General features: G+C 36.1%; 1 protein-coding gene across 1 annotated transcript in view; it reads right to left on the reverse strand.

Annotated features, from left to right (window-relative positions):
• Window positions 1-759: 759 nt before the first annotated feature.
• The window catches only part of Mettl8 (methyltransferase 8, methylcytidine), a 91127-nt gene continuing 70732 nt past the window's right edge, over window positions 760-21154 (reverse strand). Inside the window, 6 exon segments of the mRNA XM_047547411.1 lie at window positions 760-1430; window positions 2187-2252; window positions 2399-2505; window positions 6763-6902; window positions 16018-16081; window positions 20658-20707. Of these exon segments, the coding sequence (XP_047403367.1) occupies window positions 1240-1430; window positions 2187-2252; window positions 2399-2505; window positions 6763-6902; window positions 16018-16081; window positions 20658-20707 (618 nt within the window). The 3' untranslated portion in view covers window positions 760-1239.

Below are 21154 nucleotides of genomic sequence, written 5' to 3' on the forward strand. Positions count from 1 at the left end.
TGTGTTGATGGTGATCTACCAACATCCCTTCTCCTCTTTTTGATAACGGGGTCTTGATTTTCCTTTGATGAACTTTCTTCCCCTAATACATTCTGGTGGCAAATCAAGCTGCCCTGCCCTAGTCTGTCAAGAGATGAACCCATGACTGAAGCTGGACCAATTATATTCCTCCAGAAAAATTAATCTCAAATAATTTGAAAAGGAAAAACAGATGGAACTGAATTATTCCAACGGTGGTCCTTTCAAGAAATTGCCCATTTCTTCCAAATTCTGGGACTCACAAAATTCACTAGCTAATAAGTTCTCCATGTGAGAATTTGTTCAAATGTTATCTTATATCATGATTTAGAGGCTCAGGATATGCACATTTTGCTTTGCCAGATAGATTCTACTTATGCTCACTGAAGACAGGGCTGGATCTTTATTGATTATATTATTTTACATAATTCAACACAACATAAAATACTCAGTAAATATTATGTAATGAAAGACCAATCTTAGAAATTCCATTTTTACAAAGTGATGTTTGCAAGCCAATGTGTGTCCTTTTTGCGGCAATGGAGTAAATAAATTTTTAATTGCTACAAGAATTTTCTTGGGTATGACAATTGTCTTAAAGAGAGTTTACAACAACTTGTACATCTAAGAATAGCCTAAAAGCAATGTTAGCTTGGCCATACTTCCCCAATTTTAGGAAAGAAAGAGAAACTAAAATTGCATTTCAGACATTAGTTTTTGAATTAAAAAAAAAAAAAAAAACCCAAACCAAACCAAACAAATAAAAGCTTTGGGGTGGGGGGCAAAAATCAAAAATAACATACCTTGATCTTGGATTTGTAGCTTTCCCTAGAATCGTGGCATGCTAAGAGATGACAATGGAGGAGGGTTGGACTGTTTGGGAAAAATGCTTTACTAAGCCTAATGTACAAATAGGGAAAATGATCTTTCTACTTAAATAAATGGCAGGTTATAGTTTCTCAAAATTATCTGATTTATTTTAGTAATTTAATTGAATACTTTTAAAACTCAGGGAAAAAGCAAAATTGTTAGATGTAATAAACCCAAACAAGCTTGTGGTATCAAGTTTTGAAAACACAGAAAATGGTACATTCTTCCAGATCACTTAAATGTGCTTCAAATGCACAAAGAGCTCAACCATGTCTTTTGGGAAATGAAAGATTTGCAGGAGCCTTTGAATAGTGTATTCCTCTGGCTTTGTACTTCATCACAGCACATCGTTCAGTCATGAGAAAGGAGTGAAAATACCAATTTGGAGTTATTCTGAGTTGGGTGCAATGGTTTCTGGAATTTTCCTTGAACCCACACACGGTGCATTTTCACTTGTTTTTTCCTATTAACTTGTAAGCGACGATCAACCAGATTTTGCTTTTCATCTAACCCGGCCTTGCAGAACAAACGGTGGACTTCCCCTATGAGACGAAAATGGCAAAGATATGACATATGACTGAGGAGGGGGAGGTAATGAACAATGGAACATTAATGGAATGACTGACCATTCAAATTTCATTTATACCAAGAAACAATGTTCAGTACAATTAAGTGAAGGAAACCCTGTGAAACCAAATGGGTTTCTTCTACTTTACAAAAATATACCAAGCATAAACAGACTAACACAGCAGGCATAAATGAATACACAAAACTGTTGGTTGCTGCTTTCAATATTTGAAAGGTGCCACCTTTCTGAGCTTTTGTTGGTTTACAGAGACCCTAAATGATACATTATAAGAGTACCTACATAAATCTGGGGAAGTCCTTGAATGCAGGATTCATTTGGTACTGTCAGAAATGCTTTTTTAAAATGAGAAATGAACTAGAAGTAAGTAATTTTCCATAGACTTATAAAATGAAATTCCCTCTTTTGGCTGTGGTGGAATATTATTAACTTTTTCATATCCAGGCTAACAATATCTCCAAAATTACATACTGCACCTTCACTTGAGTAGAGTATAGCAGGTGATTCTTTAAAGCAGTTTTAACTGGAAGAAGATTAAAAGGCAAAAAGGCCATTTTCAAATTTTTATGTAGATTACAAGCACCAAAGTATGAAGCTATCCAATGTTTAATCATGACTAAAGCCTCATATTTATAGTTTTTGAGTTTCTCCATGCAAACAGTAACCAAAAAGAATTTTCAAGATAATTATTTCCTCTTGTGGATTAGCATACCTTTTGTAAAGAAATATGCTCTGGTACCATCTCCTCGAACATAAAAATTTTCAGATAAACAATGCCCTAAAAAAAAGAAAGAAGAAAAAAAAAAAAGAAAAACTTGGTATTCCTTAAAAAACGATAAAATCCCAAACAACTTGACATGAAATAGGTAAACACAACATTCTTTAAAACACATAAAAATAACCCCAAACTGAATATACCATTACCCTTTTTAAAACGAAGCTGCGTATTATCATATCTCCCATAGTCCCGAAACAAGAGCATTCCCCCAGGTTTCAGTAACTTCGACAGCCGGTTGACAACACCTTGCATCCTTTGAAAAAAAGCAAGATATCCTGTTTGTGGAAATCTTCTGCGAGATTTAACCTTCTTAAAGACAAAGTCAGAGAAGCTCGATAATGCCAAAGAAATCTAAACCATCAGTGTAAGGGCAACAAAAACAAATATATTTTGCAAAGAAGAAATTAAAAAAAAAAAAAAAAAAAAAAAAAAAAAGGCTTTGGCTTGCTAAATGACCAAATTCAAAAGGTCTACAGTTTCAAGAAATCACCCAAATGACCAGAGTGGACCCTTTATGCAGTTTGATGTATGATGCCAAAACATGAACTGAAAACCATAGATGTTTCTTGATATTTAAGCAAAGCAAAGTTGTTCTGAGGGTGACAAAAAGTGAAGATACTTTATTTTCCTTGTAAAATAAAAAATATGCCAGAGTCAGCCCAAATTGTACATTATCCAACCAGGAATTAGCTTTTCCCCAAATTCTTCTGATCTATTTGTTAGTTCAAAGGTACTCTCATTCACCTCATGAAGCAGAGGTATTTTTCTTTTCTTCCACTAATCTCTTCATGTGGGCATCAAATTCTATGTCCTCTTTCTCGTTATTTTTTTTTATGACATCTTTGCTATTTTTTCTTTTATTTCCCATTGGTACTCCCTTACTACAAACCCCTATCCTCTAGGAACAGAATCACTTCCTAACATGCTTTTTATTCTCCCATCAATTCTCCCTATATATTATTGGTGAATTATTCTGCTTAAAATGATGGTTTTGTCCAACCATCTCCTTGCTCAAAAATCGTTGTGATTTTAACCATAGGGCAAAATTTTATTTCTTAGCAGAATTCTTAAGATCTCTTACTACTGACCCCAATGAATGCTTCCTATATTTTCTTCTACTATTCCCAATCTGAAGCACCTTCTCTAGCCACAGTGTTACATGCTTGGTTCTGAGAACCTATACCTTTGCTTACATGGTTTCCTCTCAAACAAACAAACAAACAAACAAACAAACAAAAACCAAAAAAACTCTTCTCCTTACTCTCTACCTATTTAAATTTTATTCCTACCCCAATTCTCAGCTCAATACTGGAAAGACTTTACTTTCTTCCCTTTTTTCTACTATGGCTTGCAGTCAGATATGACCCCTTATAATTGCTTAACTTGGTGTTTTTGGTTACTTGTTCATGGCCCATGTGTTCTTATGGGCCAGGGATGGCAGATTCATATCTCATGTCAATGTTGAATGAGTATGGCATTAGCTGCCTATGGAGTTCTCTTCAGGACTCACAAAGCCCACTATGAATGATAATCAAAGTACAAAAAAGATTATCAATGTCTGCCATGGGCAGAGAATGCTAAATGGCAGTCGTGTGCTAAATCCTTGTTGTCTCTGCTTTATCCAAGCTACTTAAAGTGCTGAGGTTTTCTTACTTTAAAATGAAGAGTTCAGATTTGTTAATATGTAAAATACTTCAAATTAAAACACTATCCAGTGGAACAGAGGGGTATAAGTCACATTATATCATGTTATGAAGGAAGTAGATGATGAAAAAAATGAAAGCTACTATGAAAACAAGAAAAATATTGTACAGATTATAGATTAGGTGAAAAGTCCTTTATAAAAATGGGAACATAAGTACATGAAGGGGAAAGGAAATGTATGCTTTCCTTGTTTATTATAGGTCATTTTCATATTGTGTTTATATCTTTGGGCTTTGGCAATGAAAGAAAACCATACCTAACCCTTAAAATATTCACTTTCAGGATAAATGTTTTATGTATACAGCAAAATTCTACAATTGTAAGTAAAAAAAGATGAAACTAAAATGCAAAAAATAAAGAACCATGTACTTCAAAATATAGCCACCTCCTTCTGCAAATTCTTTTCTCCAACTATCCTTTGGTATCTGGGCTTGTGAACAAAGGTAAGGAGTGGGGAGCTGTTCTTGAACATACTGGTCTTGGTTCAGATTGCAGTTCCAGAGCTGCTTCCTGAAAAGTGCAGGTAGGACCAGGCTGGAGAAGAGGTGGACAAGACAGAATGGGACAAAGTCCTTTTTCTTTCTTTCTCCTGCTTGGGCTGACTCTGCTATCCTCTCCTCTGCTGGAGGAAGAGGATGGGAAGGAAAGGATGGGAGAGGACAAGGAAAAGAAGAGATTTAAAGCACGAGTATTTGTAGACTGTCTACTCTATGCTTAGATCTATAGAAGTATTTTATACTTTCATTTCAATGACAAGGACATTTAGCTTTTGTTTTTTGTAGCATCCTACAATTTTTTTTTTTTTCATTTTGGCTGGAATTCCCAGGCTTAGGTTCTAGCTGAACTGCTGGCCATTTATTTGTGTCTGGATTTTCCAAGTTGCCAAGAAGCTACTCTTCTAGAACTTTCCTAGGGGCAAATCCATTACTATGGCCCCAAATGATTCTAAAGATGCTAGAATCATTGCCAACGGCAAGGGGACCTTACCATTGTTCCCCTTTTAATTCATTTACTTTATTTTGATTTGATTTGATTTATTTATTTTGAGACACATTCTTACTATGTTGCCAGGGCTATTCTTGAACTCCTGGCTCAAGTGATCCTTCCACCTCAGCCTCCCAAATAACTGGAACTACAGGTGCATGCTATCACACTCAGCTCATTCGCCTTATTTTTAGATCATTTCCATGTAGGTTAGAAAGTGGTACTGACATGATATAGCTGAATTTATTTGTAAAAAACCAGAATTAAACACTATACTATAAAAACAATCTTCCTAAGACATCTATTTCCCCTTTTATTTAACATTATCTAAATACATTATCTAAACTAATTTCAAATAGTCTTTATGTAGTCTTATTTTGAATTTATTCATTTCCTGTTATAGGTACCCAAATAGGAAATCTTGTTTTTTACTCACCATGATTCAATTCAAATCATGAGAAAATATATTATCTGAACTAATTTCAAATAGTGTTTATGTAGTCTTATTTTGAATTTATACATTTCCTGTTATGGGTACCGAATAGGAAATCTTGTTTTTTACCCACCTACACCATTCTTTTATATAAAGAAACAAAATACATAGATGACATCTTTCTACTAGTACCTGAACAATATCAATAGATTAACAGATTAGCAGAAAAGAAATAAGGCATAGAAACCAAGAGGAAAAGGTAGCTTCATGGAACCAAGTATACATATCAGATAAACCTTTCTTTCAGATTTATATGGAAATCTAATTTGTTCTCCAAAATAATCAAGGTGCTCATCTCTGGGAAGTAAAAAGACTATAAAGAATCCTAGTAACCTCATAATTGCAAAGAAAGAAGCACACAATAACTCAGTTTCTGTGGGAAAGGGTCACAGTCATCAAATATAAAATGTTTGATCCAGGCCTGAATCTCTTATCAGGATACTGCAATAAATCAGTTTTAAGCAACCTTATAAAAGAACAAATCCTGCCACCTGCCACACATATGCTTTAATACACAGAAGGTGGCATGATTTTAATAAAGGTGATCATTATAATTGCTAGTAATATCTCTTTATGTTTTCAGAGAAAAGTTGCATTTATAGGTTTAAAACATTGTGCAAACATAAAAATTTCAGTCATAAGTATTTAGGAGGCTGGGGATGTAGCTCAGTGGTAGAATGCTTGCCTAGCATGCTCACAGTCCTGGGTTTGATCCCTGGCACTGCAGAAAAAACAAACAAAAACAAAAACAAAACAATTTTATCTATATTTATATATGTAATATAGTTGAATGATGGCACTAGGCCCACGTTAGATCATAAAGGTCCAAGGTTAATCTAGCAAAATATTATAACCTAGTCTAATTCCTTAGTGGGCTTCTTTAAAAAAATTTTTCAAAAGCCTATTGACAGACCTGTGAGAAGTCAAACAGATCCACAGCCCACCTCTTCATGAACATTAAGGAAGATGCTAAATCAAAGATGTTTGTTTCTGATCACCAAGTACAATTTCTCTCTTGGGAGTCTATTAGGCTGTTCTGAATTTGTAATTTCCTTGAAGCACTGTCACTTTTAATAGGTATGTGTCTTGCCAGAATATGTTCACTTCATTCTGACAGTGACAGAAAGCTTGCTAATGAAGTAGTTTGACCAGTTTCTTTCTTAAAGTCTGAAAAAAGAAAAAAACTGCATTTAAAAGGCTGCATATTATACATAATGTAGTTCACTAAATAATAAATTCAAGAATTGTCATTTTTGCTTTGATAGTTCTAAAACCCACTAGTGATAAAGAAGCTTTACACATTTGCTTTGCCCTTTCGTCTTCATTTACCTGCCAGGATGAATAGAAGAGAGCACAAAGACAAGGAGAATGACATCCAGGATCCCATCTGGAAAAGGGTAGGGTAAACCATCATCGCACACATCATGAACAAAAGCAGAACACTGGGCTGCTCTGTAGGATGAGTGTGACTGTCATGATAAGGGAATAAAAAGCAAAAAAAAAAAAAAAAGCAAAAAAAAAAAAAAGAAGTTAGCAGAGTTTTTAAAATAAAAAGATCAAATTATTACCTTTTCTCCCAAGAGCCTTCTCTGTAAATTTGAACACACTTTATTTATAGTTCACTTTTCTATTAGCTTAGTTCAAACTGACCTAAACCTGATAACAAATATTCTTCATAATCCCTCTTCGAATTTAAAAGTAGAGTAAGACAGGCCTTATGAGTCAGTAGGCAGTGTTGTTGGAGGCCTAACGTGTGTTGTTTAGAGAAAATGAGATGGTCCTCAACTCTCCCACTGCTTTTTCCATATCTCTTTTGGCTTAATATACAAGTATCCTATACCACAAAATCAAAATTAGATAATGGTAATGCTTGCACATTTCTAAATATACTAAAAATCACTGAATCAAAATGGAATAATATGTGAACTATGTTTCAATAATGCTATAATTCTTAAAAACTGCATTAGTCACACACACACACACACACACACACACACACTCACACACACTCACACACACACACACAAAATTGTCTACAGAAATATCACCAGAAGGAAATACAAAAACACATAATGTTGATTCATCCTAGGAAGTGTGATTACTGGTGTATTTATTTCTTTTCCATTAGGTTTTTTTTTTTTTAATTACTAGAGAAAACGTTTGCAATGAATAAGTATTTCTCTAATTATCAGAAATCTAGTTTTTACTTGATTTTCTTTTCTTTTTTTTTTTTCTGCAGTACTGGGGATTGAACCCAGGACTTCATGCTTGCTAGGGAAGTGGTGTGCCACCTAGCTACCATTTTTAATTTTTTGAGACAAAAAATAAGGCTAGCTTCAAGCTTGGATTCTCCTGCCTGAGCATCCATAGTAGCTGGGATTATATGTGCCATTGCTCCTGGCTTTCACTTAATTTTTAAAAGTTTTACTCAACTATGTGTTTACCATACATTTTTGTTAGTAAAATTTCCTTTCCTTTTTGCTAAAATTGTCTCTTTATTCTAAAGTAATGCTCACTAGCATTCAGGAATTTGTGCAATAAACTCAGGTTTTCCATTGATTTTTTTATAGTCTAGGACAGCCTAATTTGCATCAAATGCCTTCTCAGATTTTTTTTCAAAAGTTTTAACTCAATGAGTGTCTACTATGCCAGACTATGTACAGGCTTTAGAGACAGATATGAATAAGATCTTCTTGAAGGATTTAATTAAAAATTTCAATTTTAGGGGTAGGGACTTATTTACCCATATGAAAATCTTAACTAATTTTAATTGATCTCCTTTGATCTTTTTTTTTATTGTAAACAATGGGATACATGTTGTTTCTCATGGAGTAAAGGCATACCATTTGTGTAATCATACATTTACATAGGGTAATGTTGTTTGATTCATTGTTTTTTTTCCCTTCCTCCCCACCCCTCCCACCCCTCTTTTCCCTTTATACAGTCCTTCCTTCCTCCATTCTTGCCACCCTCCTTAACCCTAACCCTAAACCTAACCCTAACCCTAACACTAACCGCTCCCACCCCCCACTTTGTGCCATCATCCACTTTCAGCGAGATCATTTGTCCTTTGGTTTTTTGAGGTTGGCTTATCTCACTTAGCATGATATTTTCCAATTTCATCCATTTGCCTGCAAATGCATAATTTTATTATTCTTTATAGCTGAGTAATATTCCATTGTATATATATGCCACAGTTTCTTTATCCATTCATCAATTGAAGGACATCTAGGTTGGTTCCACAATCTGGCTATTGTGAATTGAGCAGCTATGAACATTGATGTGGCTGAATCTCTGTAGTATGCTGATTTTAAGTCCTTTGGGTATAGAGCAAGGAGTGGGATAGCTGGGTCAAATGGTGGTTCCATTCCAAATTTTCTAAGGAATCTCCACACTGCTTTCCAGAGTGGCTGCACTAATTTGCATGAGTGTACCTTTTTCCCCACATCCTCTCCAACACCTATTGTTGCTTGTGTTCTTCATAATCGTTATTCTAATTGGGGTGAGATGGAATCTTAGGGTAGTTTTGATTTGCATTTCTCTTATTACTAGAGATGATGAACATTTTTTCATATATCTGTTGATTGCTTGTACATCTTCTTCTGTGAAGTGTCTGTTCATTTCCTTAGCCCATTTATTGATTGGATTATTTGTATTCTTGGTGCAGAGTTTTTTGAGTTCTTTATATATTCTGGAAATTAGTGCTGTATCTGAAGTATGAGTGGCAAAGAATTTCTCCCACTCTGTAGGCTCTCTCTTCACATTACTGATACTTTCCTTTGCTGAAAGAAAGCTTTTTACTTTGAATCTATCCAAGTTGTTGATTCTTGCTTTTATTTCTTGTGCTATGGGAGTTCTGTTAAGGAAGTCTGATCCTAAGCCGACATGTTGAAGATTTAGACCTACTTTTTCTTCTATAAGACGCAGGGTCTGTGGTCTGATTTCAAGGTCCTTGATCCATTTTTTTTATTATTATTATTTTTTTATTATTATTGTATACAAATGGGATACATGTTGTTTCTCTATTTGTACATGGAGTCAAGGCATACCATTTGTGTAATCATACGTTTACATAGGGCAATGATGTTTGATTCATTATTTTTTTCCCTTCCCCCCCACCCCTCCCACCCCTCTTTTCCCTCTATACAGTCCTTCTTTCCTTCATTCTTACCACACTCCTTATCCCTAACCCTAAACCTAACCCTAAACTTAATGCTAACCCTTCCCACCCCCCAATATATGTCCTCATCCGCTTATCAGCGAGATCATTCGTCCTTTAGTTTTTTGAGATTGGCTTATCTCACTTAGCATGATATTCTCCAATTTCATCCATTTGCCTGCAAATGCCATAATTTTATCATTCTTCATTGCAAAGTAATATTCCATTGTATATATATGCCACAGTTTCTTTATCCATTCATCAACTGAAGGGCATCTAGGTTGGTTCCACAATCTGGCTATGGTGAATTGAGCAGCAATGAACATTGATGTGGCTGTATCTCTGTAGTATGCTGATTTTAAGTCCTTTGGGTATAGGCCAAGGAGTGGGATAGCTGGGTCAAATGGCGTTTCCATTCCAAGCTTTCTGAGGAATCTCCATACTGCTTTCCAGAGTGGCTGCACTAATTTGCAACCCCACCAGCAATGTATGAGTGTTCCTTTTTCACCACATCCTCGCCAACACCTATTGTTGCTTGTGTTCTTGATAATCATTATTCTAATTGGGGTGAGATGGAATCTTAGGGTAGTTTTGATTTGCATTTCCCTTATCACTAGGGATGTTGAACATTTTTTCATATATCTGTTGATTGCTTGTACATCTTCTTCTGTGAAGTGTCTGTTCATTTCCTTAGCCCATTTGTTGATTGGATTATTTGTATTCTTCGTGTAGAATTTTTTGAGTTCTTTATAGATTCTGGAAATTAGCGCTCTATCTGAAGTATGGTTGGCAAAGATATTCTCCCACTCTGTAGGCTCTCTCTTCACATTGCTGATAGTTTCCTTTGCTGAGAGAAAGCTTTTTAGTTTGAATCTATCCCAGTTGTTGATTCTTGCTTTTATTTCTTGTGCTATGGGAGTCCTGTTAAGGAAGTCTGATCCTAAGCCAACAAGTTGAAGATTTGGACCTACTTTTTCTTCTATAAGATGCAGGGTCTCTGGTCTGATTCCGAGGTCCTTGATCCATTTTGAGTTGAGTGTTGTGTACGGTGAGAGATAGGGGTTTAATTTCATTCTGTTGCATATGGTTTTCCAGTTTTCCCAGCACCATTTGTTGAAGAGGCTATCTTTTCTCCATTGCATATTTTTGGCCCCTTTGTCTAGTATGAGAAAATTGTATTTATTTGGGTTTGTGTCCATGTCCTCTATTCTGTACCATTGATCTACCTGTCTATTTTGGTACCAATACCATGCCATTTTTGTTACTATTGCTTTGTAGTAGAGTTGAAGATTTGGTATTCAATACCCCCTGCTTCGCTCTTTCTGCTAAGTACTGCTTTAGCTATTCTGGGTTTCTTATTCTTTCAGATGAATTTCATGATTGCTTGCTCTATTTCTGTAAGGCACATCATTGGGATTTTAATTGGAATTGTATTGATTCTGTATAGCACTTTAGGTAGTATGGCCATTTTGACAATATTAATTCTGCCTATCCAAGAACATGGGAGATCTTTCCATCTTCTAAGGTTTTCTTTAATTTCTTTCTTTAGTGTTCTGTAGTTCTCATTGTAGAGGTCTTTCACCTCTTTTGTTATATTGATTCCCAAGTATTTTATTTTTTTCGAAGCTATTGTGAATGGGGTAGTTTTCCTAATTTCTCTTTCTGAAGATTCATCGCTTATGTATAAAAATGCACTGGATTTATGAGCATTGATCTTGTAATCTGCTACTTTACTGAATTCACTTATGAGTTCTAAAAGTTTTCTGGTGGAATTTCCGGGTTCCTCTAAATATATAATCATGTCATCAGCGAACAGGGATAGTTTGAGTTCTTCTTTTCCTATTCATATCCCTTTAATTTCTTTGGTTTGTCTAATTGCTCTGGCTAGAGTCTCAAGGACGATGTTGAATAGAAGTGGTGAAAGAGGGCATCCCTGCCTTGTTCCAGTTTTTAGGGGGAATGCTTTCAGTTTTTCACCATTTAGAATGATAGTGGCCATGGGCTTAGCATAGATGGCCTTTACAATGTTAAGGAATGTTCCCACTATCCCTATTTTTTCTAGTGTTTTGAGCATGAAGGGACGCTGTATTTTATCGAATGCTTTTTCTGCATCTATCGAAATAATCATGTATTCTTAACTTTAAGTCTGTTGATATGGTGAATAACATTTATTGATTTCCGGATGTTGAACCAACCTTGCATCCCTGGGATAAAACCCACTTGATCGTGGTGCACTATCTTTTTAATATATATTTGTATGCGATTTGCTAAAATTTTGTTGAGAATTTTTGCATCGATGTTCATTAAGGATATTGGTCTGAAATTTTCTTTCCTCGATGTGTATCTGTCTGGTTTAGGTATCAGGGTGGTATTGGATTCATAGAATGATTTTGGGAGGGTTCCCTCCTCTTCTATTTCATGGAATACTTTGAGGAGTATTGGAATGAGCTCTTCTTTAAAGGTTTTGTAGAACTCGGCTGAGAACCCATCTGGTCCCGGACTTTTCTTTGTTGGTAGGCTTTTGATGACCTCTTCTATTTCATTGCTTGAAATTGATTTATTAAAATTGTGTATGTCCTCCTGGTTCAGTTTAGGTAATTCATATGTCTCTAGAAACTTGTTGATGTCTTCGAGGTTTTCTGTTTTCTTGGAATATAGATTTTCAAAATAGCTTCTAATTATGTTTTGTATTTCACTTGTGTCTGTTGTGATATTTCCTTGTTCACTCTGAACTTCAGTAATTTGAGTTTTCTCCCTCTTTCTCTTTGTTAGTGTGGCTAAGGGTTTATCAATTTTGTTTATTTTTTCAAAGAACCAACTATTTATTTTGTTAATTTTTCTGATTGTTTCTTTTGTTTCAATTTCATTGATTTTGGCTCTGATTTTAACTATTTCCTGTCTTCTACTACTTTTGGTGTTGGTCTGCTCTTCTTTTTCTAGGGCTTTGAGCTTTAGTGTTAAGCTGTAGTGTTAAGTTTATTTGTTGATTTTTACTTCTTTTTTTGAATGCGCCCCATGAAATAAATCTTCCTCTAAGTACTGCTTTCATAGTGTTCCAGAGATTTTGATATGATGTGTCTTTGTTCTCATTTACTTCTAAGAATTTTTTTATTTCCCTCCTGAAGTCTTCTGTTATCCATTCATCATATAATAGCGTATTATTTAATCTCCAGGTATTGGAGAAGTTTGTTTTTTATTCTGTCATTTATTTCTAATTTCAATCCATTATGATCTGATAGAATACAAGGTAGTATCTTTATCTTCTTGTATTTGCTAACAGTAACTTTGTGGCATAAAATATAGTCTATTTTAGAGAAGGATCCATGTGCTGCTGAGAAGAAAGTGTTTTCGTTCTTTGTTGGATGGTATATTCTATATATGTCCGTTAAGTCTAAATTGTTGATTTTGTTATTGAGATCTATGGTTTCTTTATTCAATTTTTGTTTGGAAGATTTATCCAGTGGTGAGAGAGGTGTGTTAAAATCGCCTAGTATTATTGTGTTGTGGTCTATTTGATTTCTGGAATTGAGAAGGATTTGTTTGATGTACATGGATGAGCCAATGTTTGGACACAGATATTTATGATTGCTATGTCTTGCTGATTTATGCTTCCCTTAAGTGGTATGTAATGTCCTTCTTTATCCCTTCTGACTAATTTTGGCTTGAAGTTCACATTATCTGAAATGAGGATGCATACTCCAGCTTTTTTGCTGTGTCCGTGTGCATGGTATGTTTTTTCCCATCCTTTCACCTTTAGTCTATGGGATCTCTTTCTATGAGATGAGTCTCTTGCAGGCAGCATATTGTTGGATTTTTCTTTTTCATCCAATCTGCCAGTCTATGTCTTTTGATTGATAAGTTCAGGCCATTAACATTCAGGGTTATTATTGTGATATGATTTGTATTCCCAGTCATTTGACTCTTTTTTGTTTTTTGACATGATTTGGTTTCTCCTTTATTTGGCTATTCCTTTAGGCTAGTTCCTCCCGCTGCTGATTTGCATCGTTGTTTTTCATCTCTTCCTCATGGAATATTTTGTTGAGAATGTTCTGTAATGCTGGCTTTCTTTTTGTAAATTCTTTTAGCTTTTGTTTATCATGGAAGGATTTTATTTCGTCGTCAAATCTGAAAGTAAGTTTTGCTGGGTATAAGATTCTTGGTTGGCATCTGTTTTCTTTCACGGTTTGGTAAATGTTATTCCAGGCACTTCTAGCTTTTAGGGTCTGGATTGAAAAATCTGCTGATATTCTTATTGGTTTCCCCCTGAATGTAATTTGAATCTTTTCTCTCACGGCCTTTAAAATTCTGTCTTTATTTTGTATGTTAGGTATTTTCATAATAATGTGCCTTCATGTGGGTCTGTTGTAATTTTGTGTATTTGGAGTCCTATAAGCCTCTTGTACCGGTTTTCCATTTCATTCTTCAGATTTGGGAAATTTTCTGATATTACTTCATTGAATAGATTGTTCATTCCTTTGGTTTGTTTCTCTAAGCCTTCCTCAATCCCAATAATTCTCAAATTTGGCCTTTTCATGATATCCCATAGTTCTTGTAGATTCTGTTCATGATTTCTTACCATCTTCTCTGTTTGGTCAACTTTGTCTTCAAGATTAAATATTTTGTCTTCAATGTCTGAGGTTCTGTCTTCCAGGTGTTCTATCCTATTGGTTATGCTTTCTATGGAGTTTTTAACTTGGTTTATTGTTTTCTTCATTTCAAGGATTTCTGTTTGTTTTTTTTTCAGAATCTCTAACTCTTTATTGAAATAATCTTTTGCTTCCCGTATTTGCTCTTTTAACTGTTGATTGGTGCGATCATTTAATGCCTGCATTTGCTCTTTCATCTTTTCCTTCAATGCCTGTATTTGCTCTTTCACCTCCTCATTTGCTTCCCTGATTGTTTTAATTATGTACATTCTGAACTCCCTTTCTGACATTTCTTCTGCTGTGCTGTCATTTGGTTTTATTGATATAATATCTAGGTTTGTTTGGGACATTTTCTTCCCTTGTTTTCTCATATTGGTCAGATATCAGTGGGACTCTGAGATATTGCGGATTTCCTCTTTGGCTTATAGTGTCCCTGTAGATTTCCAGTATATCACCTCCCAGCCTTCAGTAGCCTGAAGTCTTGGAGGAACTTGATAATGCAGTGCTTCCAAAGAAAGCTGCCCCTAGCCCGCTACTGGGTCCAGGGCTGGGGGCTGGTTCTGCGTGGAAATCCTCTCACTGAGTGGTCCTGCTCCTAGAAGCTGGCTATAGACAGGGCCTGCCCCCACCTGAGGGAGCCAGGCTGCTAGGAGAAAGCCTCTCCCTGTCCTTCCTTGGTCCTAGAAGCTGCCTGCAGATCAGGGCCCGCCACTGGGTCCGGGGCTTGGGGTTGCCTCTGTGTGGAAAAGCTCTTACTGGGCGGGTCTGCTCTGAGGAGCTGGCTGTAGATCACTTGCCGCCGGAGGGAGCAGGGCTGCTTGGGGAAGTCTCTGGCTGCCCTGCCCTGGTCCCAGAAGCCACCTGCGGGCCGGGGCCCACCACTGGTTCCGGGGCTTGGGGTTGGTTCTGTGCAGAAAAGCTCTCACTGGGCAGCCTGCTCCAAGAAGATGGCTGTGGATTGAGCCTGCCACCGGAGAAAGCAGGGCTGCTTGGGGAAGACTCTAGCTGCCCTGCCCTGCTCCTAGAAGCTGCCCCTGTCCAGGCCTGCCGCCCGGGCCGAGCTTCACCCAGCGGGAGAGACTCACCCCACGGCTCTATGTTGGTCCAAGTCTCTAAATGCCTCCCCTTCTTGAATCCTGGGTTCTGGAGCGACGGGAGATGCAGTCACTCTCTAGTCTGCCATCTTGGATCCCCGTTTTCTTTTTTTCTTTTCTTTTTTTTTTTTTTTGCGGTGCTGGGGATTTAACCCAGGGCCTTGTGCTTGCAAGGCAAGCACTCTACCAGCTGAGCTATCTCCCCAGCCCCTCCTTTGATCTTAAATAAGTTGTTTGGAGCACAGTTACTAATGGCTGGCATAAATTTTGTAGGTCAGTACCATCCTGGTCATCCCTGAGTGCTACTGGCCTTTCTAGGTCTATCAGTCCCTTGAAATCGATCTTATATTTAAGACAAGTTCTATTGCTTTAAGATAATTAATTTCTTAGGCATCAGTTAATGACATGATTCTCAGAAGTCATAAAAGTTCTGTTAAAAATGGTCACAGGGCTGGCATTGTGGCTCAGGGGTGGAGAACTTGCTTAGTGCATGTGAAGAACTGGGTTCGATCCTCAGCACCACATTTAAAAAAAGGTACTGTGTCTGTCTACAACTAAAAAAAATTTTTTCTTTTAATGGTCATAGATAATATTTGATCCAGAAACACTTCAAAAGAATTATTTCAAAAACAAATAAATTAGATCTTATTAAATGGGCTCTCTTTAAAGAAAATGTAAAGCCTACCTTTACAAGTTCCACAGCTCCAGAGGCAAAATCACAACAATAAAGAAAGGATTCTGGAGTGTTTCTATGAAAAAGGAAGAAGGATTTAAATCTAGAGTCCAGGCATGGTCAGTCTAGAAGAAAGGAAACTACAGGTTTAACTTATTGGTAACTACTTCTTTAGAAGAAATGTGGATAACACTTGGCTTGTGATTTCTTCTTTTTGAATATCACTTCCTGTACTGATGCATGAGAGCTTTTGTGTGTCTTATGAACTAGCACTGTCTCAAAGACTTATTAATTACAGGGTAACTTTCAAGCTCCTCTTCTGGTTTTAAGGGCCCCTATTACTTTGAGCCTGTTTGGTTTGTATCTCATCACACTCCCACATGGGAAATCTCCAAGGCCAACATCCCACATTGCTCCATCTTCCTCCTTTCTCCCCCAGCATGTCCTGTAGTTCCTCTTAGCTTAGCCAGTCCTATCCTTCTCCAAGGACTCCAGACTCTTGTGTTCCTTCACTTCTCTTCCTTACTGTTCAATTCATTTGCTTCTTGGGCTTCTCATAGAGGCTCTGATGCCCTGACAGGGCAGAAACACATATGGACATTTATTTTATTTTAGACAGAGCCTCCCTATGTTGCTTAGGCTAGCCTTGAAACCTGGGCTCAAGCGATCCTCTTGCTTCAGCCTCCCAAGCAGTTGGTACTACCAGTGTGTGCTATTGAACTGACCCACATTTTTTTAAATAGTATATATGTACAACTTCTAAAAAAATTAAAATGCTAACAGTAATTCTTAGTTGTCTTTTCATGTTATTGCCAAACATTTATTGAGAATCATGTATGTAGCAAGCATTAGAAATCAAAGTAATAAATGAAATTGTTTAATATAATAGTAAGAGTATGGCTCTTGCAGCCAAAGAGACCAGTGTTGGAATTCTGTATTTGATACTTATTAACTCTGTCCGTTTGATTTAACTCTTCTATGATTCAGTTGCTATATTTACAATATATATATAAAGTAAGTTTCTTTTCTTTTTTGCAGGGGAATATTTATCTGTATGAAAATCCTCACTTATTTTAATTGGTTTCTTCTTAACCTAAATACATTGTTTGGCCTTAATTTGAAATATAACAGGCTTGTATCAAATAATTCTTGAGTCATGTTGTACAGAACAATGTCTGAATCACAGACATTAAACAGTAATTTTAAGTATGGTCCTGGCTCTTGTGGACTTGATGGTCTAGCAGGGATATGTGGAGAAGGCCAGCACCATAAGTTTTAAAAGTTCTGAAGGGGAATGGTAGCATTGCTAAGTAAGGAGAAGAGGCATAAATGGTATAAAGGTTTAGAGGTGGGAGTCACATACCAGGGATGAGAAACAGAGCTGATCCTGGACAGCCCAAGCTGGTACATGGTAAGACACAAAGGCATGCCTTAAAACACAAAATTAGAACCTCTAATTTGATTCAAGAGGCATTTCATAAGCACAAATATGAATTTAGCAAAATCTCACCCAGGCTCAGATTATACTGTTTAAATGCTACTCACTGATAAATACTATGCTCACATGTAATTCATTTATTCTGTGGCACAAGGAATTTGCATTCAATTTAAAATCTGTCTAAATAAGTTAAAGTATAATAAATAAGACTTAGTTATGAAAAGTTAACCAGTACTGAACCAAAGGTAAAACCTGCACTGCTTGATTTTTTTTCATTCATCTCATAAAGTAGTACTTCATTCCAGCATTTACCCCTGTTGTTTCCTATGAAATCCATAGAAATATGACTTGTAATTTGCTCAGTGGTCACATGTGTTTGAAATGGTCTCAGTTACCACTCAGATGAAAACTGCACTATGTGGTATAATGGCTAAGGAGGAGGGCCTTGGAACCGTACTGCTGAAGGTTTGAGTCCTGACTCTCTCATATAGTTGTGTGACCAAGGGATAGTTAGTGACTTAAGGGATTGCTATGTGACTAAGGGACAGAGACTTAAACTCTCAGTAGCTCTGTCCCCTCACCTTTTTTTTTTTTTTTTTTTTTAATTTTTTTAGATGTTGATAGACCTTTATTTTATTCATTTATTTATATGTGGTGCTGAGGATTGAACCCAGTGCCTCACACATGCCAGGCAAGCACTCTACCACTGAGCCATAACCCCAGCCCCTGTCCCCTCACCTTTAAAAGAGAGATAAATATGTCATCTAAGGTGGTTATGAAGACTGAATGAACTAGTTTCTGGAAAGGGACCTAACTCAGAGTAAGCACTCAATAAATGTTAGTCATTATTATTTTGTTGTTGCTAATATTACTATTTTCACTAATATTAAAGGATATCTGCCTGTTTTCCAGGAACTTAAAAACTAACACGGTCCTCTAAAAACTTCAAAATAGCTAACAATGCTTTTTGGAACCCTGGTTCATTTAGCTCATTATTGAAAGGTCTGCAGTCTACGTTTGGGTATTTACTGAATACCCACAAAATATAATAGAACAGTCTAGGAACTGAAGGAAAGCATGTGCCACTTGCACATATCCTACCAGGATGGCTCATGACCTCTGAGACAGAATTCCCACTACATCAGCAGCCCAAGTTGAAGTCTTGTGACCAGTCAATGACTTTGCAGAGACTTTCTGTAAAATCAGTTGACTGCACTGGCCCTTCTCCCAGCAAGCAGGTGCAAATATCACTACTACCACCGCCCCACCAAGCCTTCTCTTGGCAGGGGGTTTAAGAATCAAATGATCCTTAGAGAATGACCTGACCTCTCAATTCCAGAGGTTTAATTATGGTAAGATATTCAGAAAAGAAAAAAATATTAATCCCATACTCTCTAAAAGTGACAAAATATAATTTATTAGTTGAGTTGGAGGAACAACTGAGTTCATCTTTTGGAAGACTAGTCACTGGTTGGCCTTTTAAAGATGAATTAATTATCTAAAGTGATTGAGCTACCATGATTTCTAAAACATGAATATGAAGAAAGAAAGACACAGTCAAGAAGAAAACAGTCAGAAGTGAGGGACCAAGAACTTGTAATTAATGCAACTAACGAGTGGGGAGTTGGAGATTAAGTAGTCAATATACACTAAGCTCTATATTGTATTGTGAGACAACCTAGAAAATCAGATGGGGACAAAATATACTCTTTACCCCAAGGAATTTAAAAAGAGTAGCTGGAGAGACAAGGAATAAAGAAATGAGATGTTATATAATACATTGAGAATAGCCATAAAGTAACATAAAATCAATTGCCAATGTAGTATATTAAAAGTTCAGATATCACTGGGTGAAGGAAACTGGCAATGTTTCAGCCCTGAAACTGGAAAAGGGGGAAAAAAACGAAGTAAAAAAATACAATAAACCAGACTGGGCTTGTGGCTCAGTGGTAGAGCACTTGCTTAGCATGTGTGAGGCACTGGGTTTTATTCTCAGCACCACATAAAAAAACAAATAAAATAAAGGTATTATGTCCAACTGCAACTAAAAACAAAATTTTTTTAAAAATACAAAAAAAGAAAGGGTATTCATAACTATAGATTTACCAGCATCACCTGTGCCTGGCCACTTTAACTGTTCATTAGATAAAACTAAGGAATTACTAGTCATTATGTTTGGTTTATAGAAGTACTGGAGAATGCTCTGATTTTTTGGTGACATACCCTGAATAATCAAAATAAAGTGTCATGATGTAGGCATTATGTTAATAATTGTTGAATAAAGGCAGTGGGTTTATGGAAATTCACAGTCCTTGTCTTTGATTTTCCAGTGCTTTTACATTTTCATAATGAAAAGTTTAAAAGATCACACTGTTAAATTAAAAACTATGCACAAAAAATGAAAATTCCATCAGTGGTTATATTAGGATGATGGGTGATTTCCATCCCCTTTTCTCTAATGGAAATTTTCTGCAATGTGCTTATGCTGGTTTTACAGAGGAAAAATTATGTGAAAACTATTGTGTAAACTTCAAAAAAGAAATGAAAAGAAACAGCTTGACAAACCAGCATAGTAAAAGATGTCTGAAGAGTTTTATCAGGTGTATCTTCTTCATCATAGAAATACTAAAACACGAAGTCGAGACGGTGAACAGGAAGGGAAGGTCAGGAGAATATCACTGTCCCCATCATCTGCTTCTGCTTTTTAGAGTCTTAAGGTTAGTTGCTGCCACTTCTAAACAATCTCAAGCCTAGACACATGATCTGATGTGCAAAAGTCTTATACAGGGTGTTGCTCCAGAAAATATAACAAAATGAAATAGGACTAAGGTATAAACTTTAAATTCAATTCTCCTTGTGTAAAATGACATCTAAGTATCCAGCCAGAATAAGCAATCTCTGAAGTTGAACAATTCATAACTTAGTAAAAAGAGAAAATTTCTTGCTCTTTTCTTATTTTCTTATCCACATAAACACAGGCTTAAAAAATTACTTCAAATGCATGGTGGGCAACCCATGCCTGTGAAACACCATTTTCAGAGTAATTCCTACTTCATGTAAATTAGTCCCTATGACTTCTTTTGGAAGATACTTTAGTTATTGTTTATGTGAGAATTAAGAACACCACTGGCATATACATGACAACATTTTTTCCAGAATTTCTCAACATCTCATAAATATGCAAAATTCTGTAGGAGAAAACTGAAAAACTCACTGCAAGGTGTTCAGTATTGGAAAAACACTATTTCCAGCACCGCAGCCAACCTAAAATGAACAGAATAAACAAATACCATGAATGCGTTACATTTTCCTCACAATGTCAGATTTCCAAACAAGAAGTTTACTAGATCTCTTGGTATGGTAGAGCTTTCTATATTCAAAAGCAATGACATAAATCAGAAGAATAACACTGAAAATTTGACTATGGACTATTTTAAATCTGTATACACCAAAACTCAAAATAAACCACATTAAAACATTTGCAATAAACAAGATAAAGGGTAGGGCTAATTAAAATAAAAGTAAAAGAAATAAATGAACAGAACACAAAAAAGTAAGTTCAAATGGTTTCTAAACATTTGAATTATATGACATATTTAGTAATCAAAAAATGCAAATTAAAACAAGGCACATTTTTTTGTCTAACAAAGTAGAAAGCTCTAAAATAAAATCAGAATACAACCAATGAGGGTATGATGAAACAGACGTTTA

The sequence above is a fragment of the Sciurus carolinensis genome, chromosome 3 (assembly GCF_902686445.1).
Source record: "Sciurus carolinensis chromosome 3, mSciCar1.2, whole genome shotgun sequence".
NCBI lineage: Eukaryota > Metazoa > Chordata > Mammalia > Rodentia > Sciuridae > Sciurus > Sciurus carolinensis.